The 16847-nt window shown below is 33.3% G+C and overlaps 2 protein-coding genes across 5 annotated transcripts; both read left to right on the forward strand.

Moving 5' to 3' along the window:
• Positions 1–887: 887 nt before the first annotated feature.
• Positions 888–8026, forward strand: LOC111885173 (actin-related protein 5). 2 transcript variants are annotated; one of them, XM_023881457.2, is made up of 12 exons: positions 888–1125; positions 1252–1322; positions 1930–2054; positions 2181–2225; positions 2364–2466; positions 2547–2656; positions 2809–2918; positions 3004–3094; positions 3925–4356; positions 5355–5482; positions 6342–6687; positions 7382–8026. In XM_023881457.2, the coding sequence occupies exons 1-12, from the start codon at positions 1025–1027 to the stop codon at positions 7895–7897; spliced, it is 2178 nt and encodes a 725-aa protein (XP_023737225.1). In that variant the 5' UTR covers positions 888–1024; the 3' UTR covers positions 7898–8026. The 2 variants fall into 2 exon arrangements, with proteins under 2 accessions (XP_023737225.1, XP_023737226.1); XM_023881458.3 differs by lacking the exons at positions 888–1125; positions 1252–1322 and having other exon boundaries at positions 1960–2054; positions 2359–2466.
• Positions 8027–9971: 1945 nt separating this feature from the next.
• On the forward strand, positions 9972–14886 carry LOC111885230 (uncharacterized). 3 transcript variants are annotated; one of them, XM_023881508.3, is made up of 2 exons: positions 9972–10225; positions 11017–14886. In XM_023881508.3, exon 2 carries the CDS (start codon positions 11203–11205, stop codon positions 14497–14499), a length of 3297 nt encoding a protein of 1098 aa, XP_023737276.1. In that variant the 5' UTR covers positions 9972–10225; positions 11017–11202; the 3' UTR covers positions 14500–14886. The 3 variants fall into 3 exon arrangements, with proteins under 3 accessions (XP_023737276.1, XP_023737277.1, XP_023737278.1); XM_023881509.3 differs by having other exon boundaries at positions 9972–10188; XM_023881510.3 differs by having other exon boundaries at positions 9972–10171.
• Positions 14887–16847: the final 1961 nt, after the last annotated feature.

Here is a 16847-nt window from a genome sequence, read left to right on the forward strand (position 1 = left end):
CCATAAAAAGATACATACCAGAATACAAACGTTACATAGCTACTTAAACGACTAAACAACCCTTTATAATACTATTTTAAATAGGTTTATTAATATTTGTACTAAACTAATATAAAAAATATTCAATATTACTCTTGTATTAACTGCATCGTCGATACCTTTCTAATGACTACCAATATATATATATATATATATATATATATATATATATATATATATATATATATATATATATATATATATATATATATATATGGGTGACAATTTTCGACACGACCCGCGACACGATACAAAATAAATGAGTTTGGGTTGAGTTTTTCAACCCGCTAATCCGCCAACCTGCTTATTAAACGGGTTATATATGGGTTTCTCAAAAAATAAACGGCTTGACTTGCCAACCCGTTTATATTTTTAATAAAAAAATTATTTTATTTTTAAATGTATTTATATATATCAAATATTAATATTTAATAAGTACTATTCATGCACTAGTTACGAGATAATAGGAATGGTCCTTTATTTTTCAAAATTACTGTATTAGTCCCTATCATCGAATTTACAAACATGATCCCATGCTTCACAAAAATTACAAAAATTGACCTTGTATATAAGAGAACATTATAAAAATAATCTAAATAGTATATTATCAATCAAACAATCCGTCACAATGCTTTCCACTTTATAAAAGTAAATAATAAGAACATGGTTATTGTGGTCAAACCAATAAATAATAAACCTTTTTGGGCCTAAGAATATTAAATATAGTGATCCGTGATATTTAGACCTATTGGGCTAAACATGTTAGGTAACCCAAATACTAGGAAAACCCGGTCTAAAACAGTGTTGAATATACTCAGCAAACCGCCCGGTCCACTGTTAGCTTCTTCTGTGAAAGATGAACAGGTGATGTTGAGTTTGGACTTTGGGCGCTTGAAAGTTCAAGTGGAAGAAGCTAGGGCACGCTTTCTCCCTCTGGATCGTCGTCAAGTTTTTTTGTGATAAAAATTGGCCTCAGATAGGGCAAATGCCGTTCATATCGCAAACGCAGAGGCAATCAGATTACAATCTCATACCTGCAAGCTGCCCAATCGTCATCGACAATGGCGCATCTTACTTCAGAATTGGGTAAAATTAAAATTTTCTGATAAAAGTTTGATATTGTTCTTAAAGCTACTCGACACATCATTTGTACTATACATGCGTTCGTGAGTGTGTTGATATTGCTATTATGTTCGTGTGTGCTGGTTGTAGATGGGCAGGAGAGAGTGAACCTCGGATCATCTTTCGCAACATTGTTCAGAGACCTCGCCACAAGATAACCGGTATACTAACTCCTATTTTACAACTTTGTGTTGATTGTTTGATTAATTGCGATGAAACGCTTGTTCTCTTCCTGACCTTCTTATACTCATTCCATTTCGTCATTCTCAGGAAATGCCATGCTTTGATTTTGAAAATTCAAATTCTTTTCTTTCCCCGCTGAAGTTATTTGATTTTTGTGTGAAATATTACATGTTTATTATTATTATTTTTTCTTTACTATGTAGTGACATATTGAAAAGAGATATTGGTAAATTAATAACATAATGTATATCCAATTAAGATTTCATAAGCAGAAAGTTTGTCATAAGTCTAAACACATAGCTTCTTTAAATGATTGATACCTGAAAGATACAAGGCATGTGCTTTTCAGCTATGTCTAGTATTTTTGTGATGTTGTCTAAAGATAAACGAGGGATGATGGATGGAAGATGTCTCATGAGCTACATTGAGGATCTCATTATCTTTAGGGTTTTAACAACACTGCACATAACCGATAGCAATTCTTGTTAAGATTTTTAGAGAATTGATTCAAGAACTATATGGCAATGTGGAAAAACTCCATATGTTAGTAACCATTTTTTTCTTTTTTCTTATGCACTTATGCAGGGGAAACAGTGACAATTGTTGGTGACCATGATCCTGCTTTGCTAAAGTACTTTGATTGCACCCGTTCTGGACCACGTTCAGCATTCGATAATGATGTTGTCTTCCAGTTTGAGATAATGGAATATGTAAGCTTTTCATCTTTAGTGATGCTTGAGTTAACCATGAAAACAATCTTAAAATTGCAGATTTGTATGATTTTGTTTAGTTTTCTTTATCTCTGGTAAATAACCTTGGTTGCTTTTTCCTTGTAGATTCTTGACTTTGCATTTGATAGATTAGGGGCAGATGAATCTCCGGTACATCTGCATACTTATTTTGTTCTTTTCAAGTTGTCATTAGATCATATATAAGTATATAACCATGACATGCATATTTCTAGTTGTATTATATTTGCTAACAATTTGTTATTTTCTTTGTCATTGATGTCAGAACAGATTAATCATCCTATCCTCATTACAGAATGTGCATGCAATCCAGTACAATCACGTAGTAAAATGGCTGAACTTTTATTTGAAACATACGGGGTTCCTTCTATAGGTATGAAACATATGAATTTTAACTTGTAATTTATTCATTATTTGTTTATTTTTCTTATTTTAACCATCTTTATTTCTCAGCTTTTGGTGTGGATGCTGCTTTCAGCTATAAGTACAATCAAAAACTTGGAATTTGTGATAGAGATGGTCTCGCAATTTGCTCAGGGTTTTCCACAAGCCATGTGATCCCTGTATGTGTGTGTATATAATACTTATATATATATATATATATATATATATATATATATGTGTGTGTGTGTGTGTGTGTGTGCTTATGTAATTTTTGGTTATGTAGACAATTTGACAAAGTTTCTATTTACTCCATTGTCTCATTTGAATTCAGTTTATCAATGGAGAGCCTGTTTATGAAGCATGTTGTCGTACAAATGTTGGTGGTTATCATGTCACTGATTACCTAAAGCAACTTCTATCACTTAAATATCCACATCACATGTGAGAATAGAATTTTTATGTTTCCTTGTAATCATGTTTGAGACTTCCATGAGTATCTTTTGACATCTTGGAATGTATAAAACAGGGCAAGGCTTACATGGGAAAAAGTAGAAGATTTGAAAATGGAACATTGTTATATCACCCTCGATTATGCTTCGGAAGTTAGATTGTTTCAGGTTTTATGATATCATCAACTCTATATTTAATAAATTTTCCCTCTACTCTTCTAGACTTAACAAGCTTTCTAGGGTTATTTTCAAATTATTAGAATGGTGTGGACATTATCGTCCTTTGCACAAACGAGAGATTGAAGTCTGTAAAAAAAAATTAATTTTTGTCTCATCCACATCAATCCCACTGCCGGTCTGTAGTACAATCATGACATCTCCTTTATCTTATTGTCTCATAAGTACAACCTGTTCTGTCATGTCATGTGTACTGTCAGTACAACATGATATGCTATTTTGTTGTGTCATGTCATGTTAGTACATGTTTTGTTGTGTTATGTCATGTCACTGCAACTTGTTCTGTTGTGTCTGTACAACTTGTTCTGTCATGTCATGTCATGTCAGTACAACCTTTTGTCATGTCATGTCAGTACAACCTGTTCTGCTATGTCATATCATATCAGTACAACTTGCTCTGCTTTGTCATGATGCCATCTGTTCTGTCCTGCTATGTCGTATCAGTGAATCTTGTTAGTACAACATGTTCTGTCCTGTCTTTTCAGTACAACCTTTTGTGTCATGTCATGTCATGTTATTACACCCTATCTGTTTTGTTGTGTCATGTCATGTCAGTACAACCTACCTGTTCTATTGTGTCATGTCATGTCAGTACAACCCACCTTTCTGTTGTGTCATGTCATGTCAGTCCAACCTGTTCTGTGGTGTCATGATGCCATTTGTTATGTCGTGTCATGTCATGTCATATCAGTGAATCTTGTTATGTCCTGTGCAACAAACGAAGGCTAAAGATTTTAACCTTTTGAATTTTAATATTACAGAAAGGGGGAAAAGAAGCTGAAGAGAAGACCAGGTGTTGGCAACTTCCATGGACACCAACACCAGTGGAAGAGCCACCTTCAGAAGAGGAGATTGCTAGGAAAGCAGCCTTAAGGGAAAAACATGGCCAAAGGTTACGGGAAATGGCTGAGGCAAAAAGATCTTCAAAAATTAATGAATTAGAAAATGAATTAAAGGGGTTGGAGTTTCTTATACAACAACTTAGACATGTAAATGGAAATGATATTCCATCTTTCTTGGCTGAGACTGGTTACATTTCTAAGCAAGAAATTGAATCTGCTATTGTTAAAGTAACACAATCATTAAGGAAAGCTAAAGGAGAGCAAGATGAAATTGAAGAGAAACAAGATCCTTCTGCAACAGAAAAGTATACCCTCATTGATATTCCTGACAATATGTTAACCCCAGAACAGGTATTGTGTATATTGCACTTGTCACTTTTAAATGCAAGAAATAGCAACGTACTTTTATTCATTTGTTTAATCTAGCATCATACTTTCATGTATTTGTATTACAAACAATCAAACTTAATAAAAGGCTATATTTGGGTAGATTTCTCAAAATACAATGCCTAGATAACAAGATTTTGTAAGCATAATGCTGAAATATGAAGAAATGAAAGTTGGATTCTATGCTAAATAAAAAAAAATGAAATTACGTTGCTATCTCTTGCATTTATCCATATTTGAAATTCAATTTCATCATGTGTTTGGTTGCCAAAAGAACAACACATTCCATATCGATGGATGGAATAAATTGAATTCCATTCATGTTCTTTTACTAAAAGACGAAAATACCCTTGTTATATACTATATATATTAAAGGCTTAATTTAAACAAAAACCGTATATTTTGTGTTTTTTCCGGATTAAATCTCAATTTTTTTTAACTGAAAAAAATCTTGTATTTTTTAAAGTTTCCCGATTTGGCCCTTTTAGTCATTTTTTGCCAAAAAAAAATTGTAAAATGTGAGTTTTTTCAAGAAAAACTAAAAAAGTTGAGGGTTTATTTGGAAGCATTTAGAAGGTTGAAGTTTTTTTTTTGGAAAAAATTACAAAGTTGAGGGCTTTTTTCTGGAAAAATGAAAAAATACAAGGTTTTTTTAGGCAATTTTTTTGTTGAGGTTTAATCTGGAAAAAACACAAAATATAAGTTTTTTTTTTTTTAGATTAAACCTATATTAAAATGAATAGATATAAAAAAAATAAATATAAATGAAAATATAAAAAAAATGTTCAATTTTTGTTATTGAATCCCATTCCTATTTCTACAAACCAAACACATGACAGATTCCAACATAAAAACATTAACATAACCAAACTCCACCCTTAGTCATTTAATCTGGTATTCTTTGTAACCTTGTATGGAATTTAGCTAACCTTGGAATATAATATTTATGGTTTAATTAATAGATCAAGGAAAAGAAAAGACAACTATTTCTTAAAACCACATCAGAAGGAAGACAAAGAGCAAAACAAAAGCGTTTTGAAGAAGAATTAGAACGTGAAAGACGTAACAAGGAAGATGAACAAAGACGCCTGTATGTTATCTACCTTTCTTTCACGCCCTTCATCTTTCTAAAAACACATATCATATTCATATGAATGAACGTATAATTTCTATTTTCTGCTAAATGCAAGAAAGAACAATGTACTTTCAACTTTTCCTTATTAACACTTTGTACTATTAAAACAATCTATCCATTGTTTTTCAAACTACATTGCTGTAATATGAATTAATGAAAGTATGATGCTGTATACTATAATCATCAAAAGGCCAAATTACAGAACCATTATAGTTTGGGGAATTTTGTGGTTTAACCACTTATACTTAGTTTTTTTCCAATCAAAATATAAGGAATTTGACATTTTTTTTCCAAGTTAACCATTTTGACCTGATGACCAGTCAAAATGGTTAATTTGAAGGTTTTGTGGTGAAACCTGATATAAGAAAATTATGGGGGGAAACTGATATATCAGGTCAAAGTGGTTAGTTTGAAAAAAAGTCCAAAACTTTTTTATTTTAATTGGAAAAAGTGAAATATTAGTAGTTAAACTGCAAAACTGCTCACAATATAATATCTATCTATTATTAATTTTTTTGTAGTTTGCCTCAAACAAATTATTGAAAGTACATTGCTATTTCTGGCATTAATTTGAATTAAAAAGTCTGAAACTTTCATGGTTTGATTGGAAAAAAAAAAAATAAGTATCGGTAATTAAACCGCAAACGCCCAACATATAATCTTCTGTTTGTTTTTTTTTTTCCCTTAAATGAATCAATGAAAGTACAACCCTTTTATTTTTCCATAATCTGAAAAAAAAAATCTGAAACTTTTATGCATTGATTGGAAAAAGAAATAAAGCATTGGTACAATTTATTTATTTATTTTGTTGTAGAGAGAATCCGGAACTTTACATGGAGCAATTGCGAATAAAATACAACGATTTATCTGAAAAAGTGGAACAGAGAAAAAGACAAAAAACAAATGGAAACAACCATGGAAATGAAAACAATAATGTGTCTGGAGGTGTTGGTCGTGGAGAGAGACTGAATGCTGCCCAAAAGGAGAGAATGCGTCTTTTGACAACCGCTGCTTTTGATAGAGGGAAAGGGGAGGATACTTTTGGAATTAAAGATGAAGATTGGCAATTATATAAAAAAATGAGTAAAGATAATGATGATGAAGATGAGGGCCCCAATGAGGATGAAGCTGAGCTCACACGTGTTGCTTCTAGACTCCGGGTTAGTTTTTTTTTTTTTTTTTAAAATATGATATCTGTTAAAGTAACTTTTAGCTGAATGTGTACAATGACCGTTTTACCCTTCATGGCTTGCAAAGGAGCCTAATTCCCACAAAGAGTCCAACCAAAACGATTAAAATGCCAAATCTTTATCCATAAAAGTAACATTAGCCAAAAAAATGTGTGACTTGACCGACTGTATTACCCTTCATGAATGCAATGAATGAGCCTAGCCAGAATGTTTGAATTGACCGTTTTACCCTTCATGGCTCCCATAAGAGCCCAATGCAAACAAGGGGCCATCCGAAAGTGTAAATGGACCTTTTTACCCTCATTGGATGGCATAAGAGCCCAGTCAAAATGATTAAAATGACCGTTTTACCCTTAATGGTTGGCATAAGAACCCAGTTCCCACAAGGAGCATAGCCACAAATGTGTAGGTTGACCGTATGTAAATTGACCGTTTTACCCTTAATGGCGCTAGAGCCCACAAGGAGCCCAGCCAAAAATGTATAGTTTGACAGTTTTACCCTTAATAGCAGGGTTAGAAGCCTAGTGCCCACATGAAGCTCAACCAAGTTGTGCAAATTTACTGTTTTACCTTTATTAGATGAAAAACCAAATCTTTTTTAACTTAGTAAAAGTAACATTATTAAAAAAACATGTAAAATGACCGTTTTACCCTTGAATGACAGGAAATAGACCCGACATTCTTTCCGAAATCAGAGGCCAGCTCCTCCGGCAGCGAACCACCACGTTTCCGACCTTTAACGCAGGAAGACTTCCAGATTCTGATCGGAGTGGAAAGATTCCGGTGCCCGGAGATTCTTTTCCACCCAAACCTAATTGGAATTGAACAAGCAGGGTTAGACGAGATGGCTGGGGTATCAATGCAAAGGCTCAAATCAAGAGCTCAAAGATTGGATTTGGAAGAAGAGGTGATTGGAATCACCAATTCCGTCCTCATAACCGGTGGGAGTTGTCTTTACCCTGGAATGAGTGAACGTTTAGAAGCCGGAATCAGAATGATGAGGCCATGTGGGACCCCCATAAGGATCCTTAAAGCGTCGGATGCTGTACTTGACACGTGGCGTGGTGCTGCTTCTTTTGCATCCACCATGCATTTCTCACGACAGGTTTTTAATAAGATGGATTATTATGAGAAAGGTGAAGATTGGCTTCGTCAATACCAATTGAAGTATACATTTTAACATTTTAATTTTCGATTATATCATATCTTGTTGTTTATAGATTCAAAGATAACCTATTTAGGTTAGCTGGTTAATACCTAATGGTCATTGCATGGGACTAATTAAACTTTCTTTTAACTATTTCTCCAATTTGCTTTCCTTTTTCCAAATGGATAAATTGGTTATGATGTATGTTTAGATATATGTGTGTGTAACACTAATCGAAATACAAGATACGAAACAAAATTAGGACGAAAATCAAATTTCAAATTTGTGTTTGTGTCATGTATAAGAAACACAATGTTGTGTCATGTTATGCTCATGTTCAACATTCGTCACACTAATAAGACAAAACGTCGTGTTATTCGTATCTAATTGATATTTTTTAAAAGAATGGAAATCCTTTACGAAGGCTATACATTAGTTACATTCATATATGAAAAATCAACATAAGGTGATATAACGTAAGGTCTTCCAAAGTGGAACATGTGTTAGAAGTGCGTTCGATTGATTCAATATCGATGAATCTCGAAAAGAGGATTGTGGTAAGCGCTCAAAAATAATATTTCAAAGCTTTCGTATGTTCTCCGTTACTTGTGTGGATAAGTCCTATGTTATAGAGTATATAACTTCGGTCATAAGGATCAATTGTCATTCAGGTGCTAGTATCTGTAAATCAACTCGAGAGATCTTTTAAGAACAGGAACGAGCGTAGACAGAGGAGAGAGTTAGAGTGACTCGTTCAGAAGCGACTAGTCGCTTCCCGAATGCCCCTTTCCTTCGCTACTAGGAGAGTCGCTAATCTAAATTAGAAATTCAATAATAACTAAAATAAAGAAAAGGGTATCATCTTTTATTCGAAATGTCTAGTCATCTTCAACCAATTATGCGCTTTCCATATGCCATTATGCAAATGGTTATTGTTTGTTATTGTTATTTCGTTTTTTTGTGTTTTTATCAATGTTCTAAAAAGATCGCTATAGCGCACCGTGGTTCCAATGTTTATACTTGCCGGTCAAGCTTTGACAAAATATAGCCTTAAATCATATATATATATATATATATATATATATATATATATATATATATATATATATATATATATATATATATATATATATATATATATATATATATATATATATATATATATATAGACACACACACACACACCGTCTTAAGTCACACTTTACAAACGATGTGGTTCACCGCGGTTTAAAAAAACTTGAGACTTGATATTGTCGCTGAGTCCATATCAAGAAGAATCGTCAATTATGATCAAGCACCAGATGTACATATATTTCTCTGTATTTAAATTACAATCATTCCATGTAGAGTCTCTAACATCTGACTTACCTTTTGTACAAATCCATATTTACGTATCTGTGTAATCAGTGAATAGAATATGAATTACAAGTCTCTATAGTTGCGTCTTATATTATTTAGAACCATTGTTTTTATTGAGCTGTGTTCTTATTAATGGACAAAAACACACTATCGTGTCATGTCGTGTTCGAGTTAAGAAAAAATAATCCGTATCACGTCGTGTTAGACAAAAACACAAAACGACTGTCTGATTTGCCACCCTTATATAATATATAACCAAAATATCATGGTTTTATGCAATTTACCCGATAGTTTATTAACAACTAATAAAATTAATAACAAAAATATGTTTGTTGTGGTGTAACTAGAGGTGCAAAACACGACCGCGTAAAAAAATGGTAACATAATCTGAACCGGATATTTTAAAACCAGTTTAATTATAATCGAACAAAAGGTTTGGTGTGAGCCTAAAAAGAAATTATAAACCGGTTTTTAGATTGTTTTTTCTGTTTTTTTTTTTTTTTTTTTAAGGTGAACCAAACCAGTTTTTCAACCGAAAATAACCGATGTTTTAACTTAATTTCATTTCAAAAAAGTTAAAAATCGAACCAATTTAAATGGAAACCTCTTAGGGCCTAAAAATATTAATATAGTAATCAGTATTCCGTGATATTTGAACCAATAACTATTGGGCTAACATGTTAGGTGGCCCAAAAACTAAAAAAATCCTTCCTCAAACAAAACAATAGTTGATTATACCAATCAAAATGTCTGGTCTATCTACTGTTGGCTACTTCTGTGAAAGATAAACAGGTGCTCAGTTTTGACATGGGTCGCTTGAGAGTTCTAAGTGGAAGAAGTTAGGGCACGCTTTCCCTCTGCATCATCAGTCTAAGTTCTTTTTTGTGATCCAAAGTGTGAGTCAAATAGAGTAAATTCCGTTCATTTCGCAAACGCAGATGCAATCAGGTTACAATCTCAAACCTGTAAGCTGCCCAATCGCGCATCTTGTTTCAGAATTGGGTAAAATTGAAAAATTCTGATACTACCCGTTGAACTTATTTGGAATTTTTTTGAAATATTACATGTTAAGTTTTTTTTTTACTACGTCTTGACAGATTGAAAAAAGAGAATGTGTGTGAAATTAGACTTCATAAGCAGTTTGTCAAGCAGTTGTGTGATGTTTGTTAAGGTTGACAAAGTCGATTTTACTAACTTCCTTAAATTTGGATCCGGAGCTCTTCTCTATGTTTTTTCTTTTTCTAGGTTTGAAGAGTAGACATGATTGATAGTACATTTAATTCAATGCAGGTTAAATACTTCAAATGATAGACAATTTTGTTAAGATACCTAAAAAATTGGTTTAAGAATGTAAGCTTGATCCACCTTCATCTTTAGTTAGTATATGATTAGCAAGAAACAATCTTTAAGTTGCAAATATTATGCTTGTATGATTTTGACGCACGTCCACCTGTTAGTTTACTTATAAATTATAATAGAAGAAATAAGTTAGGGACAGTTTAGTCAATTCATGTTTGAGTCGGTTAGAGGCAGTTAGACATGTGTGAGGGTTTCTTGTGAAATTCATTAATCCAGCGACAATTTATCATCATTTCATCTGTTTTTCCTTTGATTCTCGGTTATTGCTTATCAAATTGGTATAGAGTCTGGTGGTATTTTTCCAATTGTCATTTTCTTTTATAAAAATAGAAAAATTCCAAAACAAAGTTGTGATACTTTGGATTATGTTAATATCATATATCTTCGATAGTTTTATAAGTGTAACTCATCTCGAAGGTAATTTTTTTATGCAGAGCCAGCTGGATTATACGGTTGATGGGACATTCATTTAATGATTCTTCGGCTTTTCCTCTCTTTACTCAAGTGCAATCAATTCAAATTCTTAAATAAACCTGTTATACCGGATCATTTTCACTTTTCCCCATCTATCTCAAGCAATTTACAAACCCTAGTTTAAATTTGTTTGCTACTTCCAAACAATGGCTGTAGTTTCTAATCATGTTTCTTTTGAAGAAGAGTCTTCATTGCCGACTCTTACTTCTCAGTCAAGCAATTGTCAAGCCATTTTGAATCCATCCAAGTATCCTGAACCTCTTCAGATTATGGTGGAATGTATGAAATGTTCTTTTCTAAGTAGAGCTTTGTCAACAGCTAAAGAGGTTCCATTGAGAATCGTCACTCTAGCATTCACTACAGCAATTGTCAACAAAGTGAACGATACAATTTCTTTTGAAATTCAAGGTGGAAAGCGAACAACCATTTCTAAGACAAATTTTGCAAAACTTTTATGTCTTCCAACTCAAGGACCATATATTACTCCAACAAGTGAAGAGCTCATTGATATGTTCAATTCTATGGGTCATGAACCTTATATGAAGAAGGTGTCTGATTTCAAAAAGAGCAAACTTCCTGCTGTTTGGAGTCTGCTATTTGGATTCATTCTTCGTGGCTTAACAAGTCGTACTGGTGGATTGGATGCTGGACCCAAAGAGTTATTGTCTCTTATGTATGGGTTATATAAAGGTGTGAAGGTTGATTTTGCTACTGTGCTTTGGGGTGAATTTGTTGATAGCATCAAACATTCCAAAAGGGCAACTGAACTTTCTTCACATAGATTTTGGGGTTTAATAGTTTCTCAGGCTTATGAATTTCATAAAATTCCAATTGAAGTGTCTGAAGTTCCGAAGATGGTTGTTCATCAAATTAGTATTCCGACCAAAGTTGATCAGTCTCATTTCTCTTTTGTTGGTCAGATTCCTGAAGAAATGTTGAGTTTGATTAAATGTCCAAATAAGATTTTGGATCAATACAGGGCTTCTCTTATCATTCCTTACCCTGTTCGACCAGCACCTAAAGAAGGAGAAGATGTTAAACTTACAAAAATGATTAGGAAGAAAAGAAAAACTCCACTTGTTAGGAGTCAACTTGGTTCGACAAATGATAAAACTGAATTTATGAAAAAGTCAAAGCGGGTCAAGAAACCAAGGATTGTTGAAGAAGAGGACATGCAACAACATCAGGGTGGTTTGAATTTTGAAGAGGATATTTCTATAACCACAGCTCTAACAATTGTCACTTCTTTAGTGGAGACAATTTTGATGTCTACCGTTACAATTCCAGTCGAAACTACATTGATTGAGACAGTACCCATTTCAGAACCCGTTGTCGAAAACTCTATTTCTGAACCAATGTCTATCTTTGAACATTTGACCACGTCTGAAACTCATATTTCTACTTCAGATCATTCGGAAGCTACAATTTCTGAAAGACCTTTAAAGAATACATTAGGGAATGTTTTTATAGATGAAGAAGAAGAAGTGATTGATGGATATGTGTTTAAGGCCGGGGAAGATCCTTTTTTTGATGATGTTGTCGATGATTTTGAGATGGCTGCTCTTGGTGAAGACTTTGTTGCTTCTGATGAAGAGGATGATGAAGATGATAATCAGTTGATGTCTAAAAGAGATTTTAAGAAGTTGAATCGTAAGCTTAATGTTGTATTACGATCTCTTGATTCCAATACTCAGTCTGCCCAACATTCGAATCAAGAAAAAATGCTTGCTGATTGGTCGGTCACGCTTTCCGATCAAAACAAAAAGATTGATTCATTAACAAATGGTTTGAATCTTTTTAAAGATCACATAAATATTGAAACCAAGTCCCAAATGAAGAAGGTACAAGAAGTTATGTTTAATGAGTGCAAAAAGCTTCTTGATGAAATCTCGAAGATGAGAGAAGAGAATGAGAAGTCTTTAAACAAGGCATTTAGTGATCTCAAAAGTGAACATGAAAATTCTCTCAAAAGTCTATATGAATCTCTTACTGAAGCGAAACAGAGAGAAATTACTTTACAAAATGAGTTGACGAAAGCGTTAGCCCATATCGAGTTTCTTCGTTCTTACACGAATGTTGTTAATCCAGAAGAACTTGCAAAGCAGGTTGAGACTCAAATGGTTGCATCTCATCTCAAGTCTCTACAACCTGTTATCGAAACATACCCAAACAGTGTTCCGAAGGTATCTTTGTCACCTTCTAAACAAGGGGGAGGAGAAAGTCAGCAATTCAATATCATGACTCCAGAGATCATTCTTATATCATCCGAAGGTACTTCTTCTGTTCCATCTTCTGAAGCTACGTTTCTTGCAACCTTACCATCTACCATATCAAACACTGTTGCATTTCCTGTTTCTACTCAATTCACAAAGAGTATTCCTTTGCCATTATCAAAACCTCTTTCAATTGGTTCCACTGCTGTTACTACAATGCTTTTATCAAGTTCTGAACCAAATTCTTCAAAAGGAAAAGAAAATATGGAAGTGCTAAGTAAGGAAGAATTGAGACAGAGAAGAGCTGAGGAAAGAAATCGTTCTCAAGAGAAGTTGGATGCAGAGCATGTTAAAGGATTTGCTGAAGAAGAAAATGTGGGAGCTGAGAATAGGGTAAACTTGATAAGAAGTTTGGGATTTTCTGAAAATACTGTGTTTGACCTTGTTCCCAAAGAAAGCTGCTCAGTTATCAATTCTTTGGAAAAGCAATTTGATTTTCCTATATCTCCAAGGGCATATGGCTATCCTATAATGAGTCCAAAGACTAATGAAAAAGTTGGTGATTTGTCATATAACGAAAGACTTGTTCGTTTCTATGCTCTTGTTGGGAAACCTTCAGAATATTCCTGGAGTCCAAAGATTATTAGAAGCGTCGAGTCTGTCATAGAAACAGAAAGTTTTGAAAATGTGTATCAGAATTTCAAGTTTATTGTTCGGAGAGACATTATGGATGATATTACTTTCACGATTGCCGATTTCCCAAATTTGAATCCACATGATTTAATTGTTTTATTGAAGCTCTTAAAAGACCCAAATTCTGTTGCGATGCACTCTATCAAGACTTTTCTCTGTTACTATTACAGAGACGTAGCTCGAACTGATATAGTCTTGGCTGGAGCTATAAATCAGAAAGTAAAGTTACCAAATAAAGAGGCTGAAGGAATTGATAATATTGGTGCTGGAGAAATTGTTACAAAACCAACATGGGGTTCGACTTATTCAGTTAAGGTAGCAGGTGGTAGATCAAAGAAAGTATTCTTCAGGATGAATGAGAAAGAGAGGTTCCCTAATAACGTGTTGGAGGGAATAATTCAAAGGATTATGTTGAATTCTAAAAATTCGGAATCTGTTAGAAAGAAAGCTGTGGATATGCTAAGATGGTGGTTGAAGATCAGAGAAGTTTTGTTGGAATTGGTTCCTGTTTTATTCCCAGATTTGATGAAAGATTAATATCCGAAGTGACTGTCATTGTTGAGTGTCGAATTAGTTGTGGCAGTCATGACTTCCAAAGTTTAGGACCTAACATGATAGGTGGCCCACGAACCCGGTCTCAAATAGTGGTTTAACTTTACTCAGCAAACCGCCCTGTCCACTGTTAGCATCTTCTGTGAAAGATAAAACATAAACAAGCAATGTTCCGTTAAGACTTTGGGTGCTTGAAAGTTGCAGAATTGGGTAAAATTAAAATTTTCTGATAAAAGTTTAATATTGTTCTTCAAGCTACCTGAACCATCATTTGTAATGTATATATATTTGTGGGTTTGTTGATGTTGCTACTATGTTTGTATGTTGGTGAATTAATGTATATCCAGTTAAGATACCAGCCAATTAGGTTTAGCTATGTCTAGCAATTTTTTTATATTCATTAATATTGCCTGATGAGCTACATTGAGGATTTCATAATCTTTAGGGCTTTAACAATAGTACACATAACTGATAGTAATTGCAATTCTTGTTGAGATTAGGGAATTGATTCAAGAACATATATTGAGGATAAAGGTTGCCTGATTAGCTACATTGAGGATTTCATAATCTGTTAATAACCATTTTTTCTGTTTTCTTTATGCAGGGGAAACGGTGACAATTGTTAGTGACCATGATCCTACTTTGATTGCACCTGTTCTAGAGCAATAAAAATAAAATAAAAAAATAAAAATAAAAAATTAACTTTTGTTCCATTAACATCAGCCCCACTCTGAGTCCATAGTACAACCTGATGTGTCTTGTTTGTACAACATGTTATGTACATATGTCCAACATGGGAAATGGTTTGAGGCAAAAAGATCTTCAAAATTTAATGAATTAAAGGGTTCGGAATTTCTTATACAACAACTTAGACATGTAAATGGAAATCATATTCCATTTTTCCTGATTGAGACAGGTTATGTCTCCAAACAAGAAATTGAATCTTCTATTTTTAAAGTAACTCAATTATTAATGAAAACTAAAGGAGAGCAAGATGAAATTGAAGAGATACGTGATCCTTTTGCAACAGAAAAATATACCCTTATTAATATTCTAGACAATTTGCTAACTCTAGACTCCAGAACAAGTATTTTGTACGTTGGATTTTTCACCTCTAAATGCAAAAAAATAACAATTTACTTTCATGGTTTGTTTATTATTAGAATCCTACTTTCATATGTTCTTATTACAAGATTGTAATAAAAGACCTACATGGTTATAGCAATGTCATCCAAATTATAAAGATTTTTTTATAATTTTTGATAGATTTTATAAAAGTATAATGTCATAAAAAGAAAAAGATCGAAACTGCAATGCTATAATTATGTAGATTTTTCAAAGTACTATCCCTTAATAAGACATAATTTGCATTGCAATAACGTAAATTGTATAGAAGAAAATGGATATTAGCCGAAAGCAGTATCAACACCAAAGACTATGAAATAAGGATGGTTAAAATATGGTAAAACCATTATAAAAACAAACAATTATTATATATAATAAAACCCAACCCTCTTATGAATAGTATAGTTTTGTGTTTTCATAATTTGGCCACAAAAGTTTCTTATTTCACACTTTGGCAACAAATATACTTTCTTATTTTATATTTTGGCTACAAAAGTTTCTAATGTTGGCATATTTGGTCCCTAGACTTTCATATATTGCCAATCTTCTTCCCCTTATTTTGTAGAATTACACTTTCCACCCCATTCTTTATAGAATGGCACTTTCCACCAATTTATTTTGTAAAATGTCACTTTTATCCTCTCAAATTTGAACAACGACAACATCCACCCCTTCAACTTTTGTATATTGCCATGTTTAAAAGTTTGGTCTATAGACTTTCATATGCCGACAAGTTCCCCCACCCTCGAAAACCGTGCACACAAAACGATAATAAAAATATCACACTCATGAAAGCATATCCAATAAAAATGATGGTTCAAGCAGTTTGAAGAACAATATCAAACTTTTATCAAAACATGTCTATTTTACTAATTTAAGATGTGCCATTGTCGATGACGATGGGGCAGATTGTAGGTATGAGATTGTAATTTGATTGCTCTGCCTTTGTGATATGAATGGTATTTGCTCTGATCAACAAAAAAAATAATGACAATGCAGAAGGAGAATGCGGGCCCTAACTTCTCCCACTGGGATATTCAAGCGCCCAAACTCCTAACTGATCATTCTTGTTCATCTTTTATTTTTCACAGAAGAAGCTAACTGTGGGCCGCCTAACATATTAGCCACTATTTTAAACCTGGTTCTTTTAGTTTGTGGCCCACCTAACATGTTAGACCAATAGGTTCAAAACTTCGAAAGTCATGATT

This window comes from Lactuca sativa, chromosome 9 (genome assembly GCF_002870075.4).
Source record: "Lactuca sativa cultivar Salinas chromosome 9, Lsat_Salinas_v11, whole genome shotgun sequence".
In the NCBI taxonomy this organism is placed as follows: Eukaryota; Viridiplantae; Streptophyta; class Magnoliopsida; order Asterales; family Asteraceae; genus Lactuca; species Lactuca sativa.